The sequence below is a fragment of the Anneissia japonica genome, unplaced genomic scaffold (assembly GCF_011630105.1).
Source record: "Anneissia japonica isolate Jap-2015-1 unplaced genomic scaffold, ASM1163010v1 scaffold287842_len214950_cov117, whole genome shotgun sequence".
In the NCBI taxonomy this organism is placed as follows: Eukaryota; Metazoa; Echinodermata; class Crinoidea; order Comatulida; family Comatulidae; genus Anneissia; species Anneissia japonica.
This window is the reverse complement of record NW_022750461.1, coordinates 41617-52807: the sequence shown is the minus strand read 5'-3', so window position 1 is coordinate 52807 and position 11191 is coordinate 41617. Positions and strand designations below refer to the sequence as shown.

General features: G+C 33.0%; 1 protein-coding gene across 1 annotated transcript in view; it reads left to right on the top strand.

Annotated features, from left to right (window-relative positions):
• The window catches only part of LOC117121406 (multiple epidermal growth factor-like domains protein 11), a 42353-nt gene that overhangs the window by 25424 nt on the left and 5738 nt on the right, over positions 1–11191 (top strand). The window contains exons 4-5 of the mRNA XM_033266607.1: positions 9107–9253; positions 10256–10384. Of these exons, the coding sequence (XP_033122498.1) occupies positions 9107–9253; positions 10256–10384 (276 nt within the window). The remainder of the gene's footprint in view (positions 1–9106; positions 9254–10255; positions 10385–11191) is intronic.

Sequence of the window (11191 nt, the reverse complement as noted above, 5' to 3'; positions counted from 1 at the left end):
CCAAAAAAAAAACAACTACAACGACCTCCTTGCATTTCTCCTTATATTATTATTGGGCGTTAAAGAGTATATCCAAGTGGTTAAACATTTAAAGCATAAATGGTTGTCAAAATTCTTTACTCAGGTCTATATACACTTCTTAATAACTCTATTATCATACTCTTAATAATAGGCCTATAGCCCTTTAAATGGTACACAGAAAGTTTCCGACAGTGGCGGGACCATAACAATTGGGTCTTGACTCACGAGGAAACAGAAAGTCTAAAATAGGCTACACATTATTGAAATTTTAAATTATTATACGCAGCCTCGTATATATACACAGTATGTGTATATACACTGATGATTGGTTTAATTAATTTCAGATGACTTTATTCCTCGTAAGCTTAAGAATTTACTTACTTTTTCTGCAGTCAATTTGAGGATGGTATCGAACAAATTCCAACTTTCTAGCCTTTATCTAATGATGTTCTATTGAATATGTAAATCTATTTATTAAAGGTTGAATTGTGAATAGATACTGAATAGCGACCTCTATGAATAATAGAAAGGTTTACAGTAGTAACAATGGAGTTATATATCTGTTAATAAGAATGTGTTAATAACAATTTTAATAATAAACAGTCAAAATAATTGGATAGTATACTGTTATTTTCTTTATTGTCACATCTGTGAGTTTGAAAAAAATGATTTATACATACAATATTTCAAAGTATATTTTTTTAATTACGATGGACAGAGTGCCGTTAAATATAATATTTGTTTTCTTGTAGTTTATTATTATTGAACCATTGAAGCCCGGCCCATCCCTTTGGATATGCTAACCAGGGTTCAACAAAACGACAACGTAAATGTTACAAATATTGTAATATGTTTTATTGACTTTAGATATTCAAATAATGTTTTGTTTGTGTCAGAATATTCTGTTATTGGCCATTGTGATTGTTAGCTTTGCAAGTCAAATGAAGAACAATTTCGAGCAGATTCTATGGCAAACTCTCTAAACGATAAAAAGTATGATAAATTTAAACGTACTAATGCGCATAAATCATACGCCTCTGAAGTAATTAATGGAGTCAGGGGCAATGTTAACATATGTAATAGCTGGGCCGACCATTATGAGCATCTGTTCAACTGTGTCACATCAACTGATCAAAAGCAGCATGTTAACGATAAGCTAAATTACATAAATGATCATTATAAGGATTATCATATAACTCCTCAAATTATCCAGAATTTTATCTCAAAGTTGTCTTTAGGAAAATCGCCTGGCTTAGATGGCATCGATAGCGAATATCTTAAGTATGCTGGTGGAAAAATTAATGTTTTATTAAGTTTCTGTTTTAACGCTATGCTTGTTCATGGGTACATTGTTAATGACTTTGTTGAAGTTGTCCTTATTCCGATTGTAAAGAATAAGTTAGGTGACGTCACGTCAACAAATAACTATCGTCCAATTGCATTAGCCTCTGAGTTGTCCAAACTGTTCGAGCTCATACTGGTAGATTTCTGTAAAGATAATCTTGAAACTGACTATCATCAGTTTGCTTTTAACCCCAATCACTCCACTGAGACGTGCGTTTTTGTTCTTAAACAAATTATTGAATATTATCAACGGCATGGTAGCCCAGTTTATACTTGTTTTTTAGATTCGAGTAAAGCTTTTGACCGTGTGAACCACTGGTCACTTTTTGACAAGTTGAATAAGAAAAACGTTCCTTTATTTCTTGTTAAAATCATACGCGAATTGTATGATAAGCAGAGGTTCTCAGTCCGATGGGGTCTTAATACCTCCAGAGAGTTTAAACTTTCAAATGGAGTGAGGCAAGGTGGAGTCTTGTCTCCTTTCCTATAATATCTATATGAATGACCTTAATATTATTCTTAGTAACTCTAGATATGGATGTGAATATGCTGAAATGAAATTCAATCATTTAAGTTACGCCGATGACATGGTTTTGGTGGCTCCGTCGATGGACGGGTTGCAGCATCTTGTGCAACTATGTGAAATTTACGCCAATGGGCATGATATTATATACAATGACAAGAAATCAGTGTGTATGGGGTTTATCTCTAAAAGTATGAAGTCTTGTAGTACGCCCAAAACATATCTCAATAATAAAAACCTAAAATATGTTGAATCCTTATCATATCTTGGTCACATAATATGCTGTGACCTCAATGATATCAAAAGACAAGTTAGATCACTGAGTATACGTGGAAATGTACTCTGTAGAAAATTTAGCAAGTGCAGTGATGAAGTCAAATGTATATAATTTCGTTCTTTTTGTATGATTTTTTATTGTTCTACGCTCTAGTCTATGTATAGGCTTTCATCTATGAACACACTGAGAGTATGTTATAACAATATTTTAGGAAAACTGTTACGCCAACCGAGATACTGTAGTGCTAATGCACTATTTGTTAATAATAATTTATTATCTTTCCAAGAATTTATGAGAAAATCAATCTTTAGCTTTTTAAAGCGATTTTCTACTTGTGTGTACCCTTTAGCCCGTTCTGTAAATGGATTTTTTGAAAGTTCTAGGCTCTCAAAAAGATGGAACGAACTTCTTTATGTTAATCCATAATTTCTAAGGATCATGTGGGGTTTATTTTCCCCTTGTATTTATATTACTATTAGTTAAGTTGACTATGTTTAACTATGGATGTAAAGTCTGAAATAAAGAATAATGAATAATGCCCTGAACCCCAGTTAATGGTTTTGCAAAACTTTTTGATCGTCCGTTGTCATTGTTATACCATAAAAAGCTGTTTAAATTGAACTTGAATACTGTCATGCATTTTATCTGAATGATCCTGGGATTTTGGTATCGAAAGTATACATTTATATTTTAAAAAACATTTTGTAAAATAGATGTTAAAAAGTCCATTGTGGTATACTTCTGGGGTTATTGTTTTTATATATTTATTTTTATATTGAGCTAATTGGTTAAGTACCATGCCTAGGTATATTTAAAGATGTTTTGCCCTTGGAAATTGGTTGCTTTCATGGGACAAGGCAACTTTGTGGGTTTTTTTTAAATGTTCGATTAACCGTTGTCATTTGTATCTTAATACCATAAAATGTTGTTTAAATCTAACTTTAAAGTTTAAAGGAATACTGCCATAAATATGACTAAAATAGAAATTTCAGTTTTTTACGACTGGAGGGCGCTTTTAATTGTAATTTTTATTTTTTACATTTAATAAATATATAAACGAAGAGCTGAGGTTGCCTTAAAGTACATTTTTATATTGAATATGACTAAAAATAGAAATTTACCATTTCTGGCCGAGAGAGGGTGCTGTTGACTTGAGTCCCTATCTGGAAATATTAGCTATGGTTCATAGTACATGTGTGCCAAGTTTCATGTTTTTATCATAAAGTGCACGATTTTTCGACATAACTGCTGAACTAATTAGGGCGAATTATAAATTCAAAGGACATCGTGCCGAACTTAAAACTATTACTTGTGGTGTCCCCAGGGTACCAAATTGGGGCCCAGCATATTTACAGTTATGGTAAATAATTCGGTAACCACTACTGAAAATCGTTGGAAATTTGTCGATGATTTGAACCTAGGAGAAATAGTTAATACAAAAGATAAACATCAGAACTTTAAACCCACCTGGATTATCTAGGTAATTTTTGTAGAGATAATGACATGTAGCCCAAGCCAGCCAGATGTCATGTTATCAATAAAAATTTCATGAAGTCCCTGATCAAATTATCCCCAATACACTATAAATGGTGAAAATATAGATACTGTCCATAATATAAAGTTGTTAGGACTTGAGTTACAAAACAATTTACGTTGGGATGTACAAGTTAATAGTATAATTTCTAGAGCAAGTAAAAGAATGTTTCTTCTGTAGGCGCTGAGAGAAGTTATAATGCCCCAATTTGGGACATGCTTAGAATTTACCAACTCTATATCCGGCCACTGACTGAGTATGCATGTGTAGTTTGGCACTGTAGTCTTACTAAACACCAGTCTAACCAAATTGAGAGGCTGCAAAAGCGAGCATGCAAAATTATACTTGGTCAAAATTATTAAAATTATGTTACTGCCCTAAATCAACTAAAAATGACTAGTCTTGCTGAGCGCAGGAAACAACTAATTTTAAAGTTCGGAAAAGAAATTTTATTGTCGAAAGACAGCTGAAAGAGTCGGTGAATACAGCCTACGTCATTCAATAGATTTCAATTACCGAAAATGAAAACAAGTCGACACAAAAATTCATCAGGGTGTGCACAAAAGAGTATCATCTGCGTACATGGGGTATGTCATACTTCTGAATGATCATACCAAGTGGTTGTATGCATATCGAGTAGAGGATAGGTTCAATGGTAGAACCTCGCGGAACTCCTCATTTGACAGCCAGAGGTTCGGAAAGAACGGAATTCCCTCGCACTAATTGGTGCCTAGAAGACAGGTAAGAAAAAAAAAACCATGCCAAGGGAGTGCCAGAGACTCCGATTTTAGACACCCGACGAATGAGTATAACGTGATCGATGGTATCAAATGCGGCTAACAGATCTAAATACACCAATAAAACACAGTGGCAACCACACGCACAACATTACGAAGAGTACAATCGGTGTTATGTCTCGTTCGATAAGTTGACTGGTAAGGATCGGAAAGTTGATCATCCAGGTACTTGAAAAGCGCTAATGTGACAACATTTTCAAATACCTTAGCAAGTATCGTTATATTAGTTTATATATATTTTTACTTTTATCGATAGGTCTACTCAAAACCACCGTTTGCAAATCAACACACTGATTATGATAGCGGTAAAATATACAGTTCAATAATCATACAAGATTACATACATATACATATATTTGAGTAAGGACCAACAATTTGTGACGATTTACCGTCCAGACGCGTGCACAGATCTGCACGAATTATATCGTAGCATCAGTCTTGTAAGTGTCTTACCATTATTGGTTTTTATATTAACATAAACCTACAAAATATGAGAATTCATTATGCAAATTACGTTAGTGCAGCGGAAAGAGCAAAGCAATATTCTAGGCGGGTTAAGATTGAAAGTGCTCAAAACATTTGTTTCGTAGATATGATTTGCTACAAGCTGGCAACAAAATGAATCCACATCATTAGCTCTTGGTTCACACGGAATGACGCTGAATTTTGGATTAAAGTGCTAAATTGACCAAGAAATGGCAAAGTTTACACGTTTTTACCCAAAAATCGTATTTTGAAACTAGTCCGTCACTGGCAAATTCAATTTGAATATATTTGATATCATATAAACGCTATGAAAATTATCTATCGAATGATCTACCGTATATGATGACAATTTACCTTAGCTTGTGACCAACATTTTTTATGACTTTTTCCGCTAAATTTAATAATACATGTTTTATAAAATAAATACGAAAGATACAAAGCTAACAACCTTTTCGTTTGATACCTTCCCAAAAACTGACCTATTATACAAAAAAAACACCTATTTAAAAAAATCAGATACCTTCCCTAAAACTGACCTATTATACAAAATAAACACCTATTTAATAAAATCAGATACCTTCCCAAAAACTGACCTATTATACAAAATAAACACCTATTAAAAAAAATCAGACATTATCAATTTTTATATTTTGTAGTTACAGTACAGTATGTCAAAGATCATCTTTCTCAAAAATTTCAAATTTTACACTTTTTTCCTTAAAATGGTATTTTGAAGCTAGTACGTTAGTAAAAAAAAATCGATTTAAATATATTTGGTATCATACGACAGCTATTAAAATTATCTATCAAATGATGAATACAAAATATGAGCACTTTCAATCTGATGGTCACTTGTCTATTTAGCACTATATTTATATAGGTAAGTATAGCGTACCACTTCAGTTAGTGCGGCTGATGCAAATGCATTTTCAGTAAATATAACGGAATAATATATTATAAAGTGACCATTTTAATCACTAAAATAAGTCAATACGTACGAAAATTGTAAATGCGGAACTACAAAGTATCAGTGGCGTAAGTAAGGGTCCGAAGGGCCCGGGCCAGGCGCTGGGGCCAGGGGCCGTGAAGGGCCCACTTTTTGGGGTGTGGGGGAAAAGCCCCCAACCGCTCCGGGTTTGTAGTGTTTTGTGTGATGTATTTTAATGTTTTTTTTGGCACAATTGAGTTCTTAATTTTGTATCATGATTTGACAAAATAAGCGTAATATATTGTAATTAGATAATACTTTGTCGTCTGTAACTTAATTTCTTGTTAAATTGTTAAATTTTTATTATATTACATAAAACAAATTATTAAATAAAGTTTAAAACGTTCAATCTAGAGAACAAAAAAATGTTTGTACTCTTTTTCTAATTATTACTGTTGCATGTGTTATTGTTGTTATTGAAAAGATTCAGTGTCAGATTCAAGGAAATATTACAAATTGAAAATTGGAAAATATTAAACATTATTAACTAGAAAAATGTAATTAATTAATTGCACAAGAATTACCAAATTACAGGTGTAGTACTAGGTAGGCCTACATCAGCGGAACATTTTTGCCTTTTTGAGGGGCGTTGCCGCACTCTCCGCCCCTGGTTGTCTGATCGTCGTCGTCATCCTGACCACAATCTCTACCCTTAACATGACAGTGTTTTTAAGGGGAAATGTTTTCAAAAATGTTTGTAAAGAGTAAGCAACTTATTTATGTTTTTGGGTGGTGAGGGATTTTTTTTATTATTTTTGACTTTCAAGTCTCTCAAAAGATGGGAGGGTGACAGACTCAGACACACACATGTTTATTTGATCCAAAATAATATAAGCAAATACAGAAAATATAACATTATCACAGTACTAAAAATACTAAAAAGAGATAAATGGATCTGGGAGGCCCTTATTATGGCTGCAACAGCCGCTAGCATAAGAGCCACCCATGAAAAATCTAAGAATATAATAATAATAATAATAATAATAATAATAATAGTAATAATAATAAAAATAATATTAATGATAATAATAATAATAATAATAATAATAATAATAATAATAATAATAATAATAACAATAATAATTAAGATAATAATAAAATCATTACTATTTTCATTTATTAATGAATAATAGTGTTAAAAATAACAATTATATGCATTTGAAGATTTCAGCCCTCGACCTCCGCTATGCCATCACCAAATAAACCCGCACTACCAGTTCTAAATATTATGATTCATTTTGGTGACAAGGTATTAAAAATAGTTCTTCTCTACAAGCACAATGTAAATAGAAAAGGGAAAAACAATATTAAACTGCATATAACGTACATAATACGAAAATTTCATAGTACATACCAGGTAAATATGAACGTGCATTAGAGTTAGCAACATTTTAGATGTGCTTACTAAGAAAATAAAAGTCAAGAAAATAAAAGTTATGAGTTGGCCTACAAATATAGCAATTATTAATAACACACACCTCAAGATAATCATTTAAATCATTTATAAATACATTTTTTGTGTATGTTGTGAATCCGTTTAGAGAATAAGCATGTACTTTATCAATTATTAAATTTCCAGTATGGTTCAGCGGTAGTTTGGCGCAGCGTTTAAGGTTTGGGCTTTCAATCGTAAGAAGGTCGGGGTTTCGAGTCTCCGCTGTGCAGATTCGCTTGTGTCACTGGGCAAGGCACTTCAGCTACATTGCTTCAGTCCACCCAGCTGTATCAATGGGTACCAGTAAACTGCTGGTTACTAACCTGCGATGGACTAGTGTCCCGTCCAGAGGGAGTACAACTCTCATCCGCTTCACACTACAGAAACTGGGAATAAGCTCCAATAATGCCCCTATGAGCCCCAGTGGCTCTAAAAGTATTTAGTTTAGTTTATAGTTCACAACTAGCACGAATGCATTTTTTTTGCAAATTCGTGATGTACACGCATATTGTGTAAGTGTGTTTGTATTCTTGTATTATATGAATGCACATTAGCATTCGTATGGAAAAAAAAAGTTTGGAAATACGCAGGCAACATGCTATTCATATATTTATGGTAAAAATTTAATTGGCAGAGTTTATGAATATCAGATAACTTAAGCAAATGTAGCTTCTTTAACTGAGGTTCAGTATGAGCATTATATTTACTTAAGGTAATGATACGTATAGCTTTATTTCTGCAGCATTGTAACCTTTACAATCATAACCCCAAACAAGTATGCCGTAGTTTAGATGTGGCACTATTAGAGAATTATACAACGTTGCCATTACACTTTTAGGGATAATATTTTAAATTTTATTAAGAATGCCTATTGTTTTAGAGATTTTATTGGAAATGTGATCACAATGTCTATTCCAGTTTAGATGTTGATTTCGAATTATACCAAGTAAAGCCTGTTTTCCACTAGGCGAATTTATTCGCGCGAAACAAATCTTCGGTACGCTTTCTGAGCTCTGATTGGTTGCATTTTTTCGCTTCGCAAAAAACCCGATAGAAATATGAATGCGCATGCTTGTGAACCGACGCTTTCGATTCGCGCGAATAAATTCGCCTAGTGGAAAATCGGCTTCATGTCGAATTATGTCGAGCTAATCAGGTGTATCAGACACCGAGTTAAGTTTCACAAGTGGAGCCAGTTTAGGCGTGGTGCTCTCTGATCGGCTAGTTTCAAGCTTGTCAGTATAATTGTCCGGCTTATCTTTCCTAAGTCATTTTTGAAACCGTAGACTGAAATAATATTACCTACAGAAATAATATACTGTATTTTTTATTTTAAATCGATAATTAAGTTACCAAGATAATCTGGTATACCTTTTTGAATAAACAGAGACGATAATGCTGGCAGTTTGTAGAAGAAAAATTGTATTTCACATGCGTTCTTATGGAGTGGTTGTGAGACACGTCTTACCTCCTCGCTTACATGATATGATTGATTCAATTTAACAAGACAGAAGACAGTTCCCCAAGTCATATAACATGTCATTTTTACAGGAGTGCTCTGTCTTTCTGCTCTCGCAAAAGGCCACCCAAGGCGGTCTTTTTACGAGTGTATATAAACATTATAATAAAATATAACGCTATTTAATCCACCAAGTCTGTCTGCTTTCATCTCAAAATTTATATGTGTATTAATTTATGCAGGGTGTGGATCAAATTACTTTGGGCGATTTTGCAGTGTCTTATGCAGTTGGAAAAGTGAAGAAAGCTGTAAGGAAAAGGTATTCTGCCCCCCAGACCCAGTTGGATGCAACTGCATTGATGGTTACGGAGGACTTGACTGTTCACAAAGTAAAATTGCTCAATAATACATTGTTCACAACGTAATTATCTAAAAATACATTGTTCACAACGTAATTATCTAAAGATGTAGGGTACTTAATAATAGATAATGGCCGTCTGGGGAAGGTTTTCATTTCATTTAATTTATCAAAAAAAGTACAAAAGACAGGAACAAACAGACGCAATGAGAAACAAAAGAGAGGAATAACAAAAAAGTGAAAAAAAATCAGCTATCGATTGTTTCCCACAAAAAATAAAAAATATCACAATTACCAACAATAAAGATAAAAATATTAATCATTTGTCAAAAAAAAAAAATAATAATTTAAAACTTTGTACTAAAATGCAGAAATTAAATAAATGTTAAATTGAAATTAACATGTAAAATAAAGCTTGGGAGATCTGCAGAATGAAGTGAAATTAAACAAAAGGTTGTTCCTTATTTCACCGGGCAGTTTGTCCCATATTTGAGGAAAAATTGTTAAATACAGAATATTTTATAGCATTAATTCTGGCGTATTAGTGAAAAAAGAGTGCCGACAATTAACCTTAATTAATTAGAGATATCAATTGAATATTTCCCTCATAGACAGGTACTCACAGATGCTCTAGTGATACTGGTAACTAATCTTAACTAAACTATTCCATTGGAAGTAACAAAACGTGAAAAATATCAAAAAGTGTAGGAATTATTTAGAGAGATTTAATTAAATCTAGTGAATACTGTAATTGCATTTACAATAACAAAACTAGCTATTTCTGCCCGTCTACGACTTAAAGATTTGGAAACTTGTTTATTTGGTAATAATTCCGAGTGTAAATCACATTGTAATCACCGTCCTACAAGAGGTTATGTAGAATTATTAGTTTTCAAGATTCATTATTATTTATAATTCCACAAAATAATGAAGGCCTATTCAAGTTAAATAGAAAAATTATTTTCGATATTATACAAGTTATGCATACATTTATTTTAACTACCATGTACCATAAACACATATTCTCCCACAGCATGTGGCACTGGATGGTATGGTGCCAGTTGTCAACAAATGTGTCGCTGCAATGTTACATATTGTGATCGAAAATATGGATGCAATAATGATTCGTGTTGGGACGGTTACACGGGACCACAATGCCAAGGTATTGGCGATCATGATGGTTGAAGTAGTGATAATTATGAAAATGATGATGAATGATTATGATGATTATGATGATGATGATGCTGATGAAAATGAAAATGACTATGATGCTGACATATAATCATTATGATAATTATGATGATGATGATAATGGTAAAAATTATGATGATGATGAAGATCATAATGACCACGACGATGGTGATGACGATGATAATGATATTACGATGACAGTGATAAATGAAAATACACAAAGCGGTACTTTTTAAGCATCATAATCACCAATATATGATCATGATGTGATGTCATCATGACCATATTTAGCCATGTAACATATATTTATCAAATATAATTTGATAATCTGGAGGGTTTAGAATATAGGCAATGCCCTCTGTATAGTACCAGGGGCGGATCGAGAAATGCCCAAAAGGTGAAGCCGGAAGGGGCGAAAGTCGGGCCGATCGAGATAACAATACCCTAGGGAGTTCGGGGGCATGTCCCCGGAAATATCTGTGTGCTAGACGCCCGAAAATAACCTCTGATAATTATGATGATGATGATAATGGTAAAAATTATGATGATGATGAAGATCATAATGACCACGACGATGGTGATGACGATGATAATGATATTACAATGACAGTGATAAATGAAAATACACAAAGCGGTACTTTTTAAGCATCATAATCACCAATATATGATCATGATGTGATGTCATCATGACCATATTTAGCCATGTAACATATATTTATCAAATATAATTTGATAATCTGGAGGGTTTAGAATAAAGGCAATGCCATCTGTATAGTAC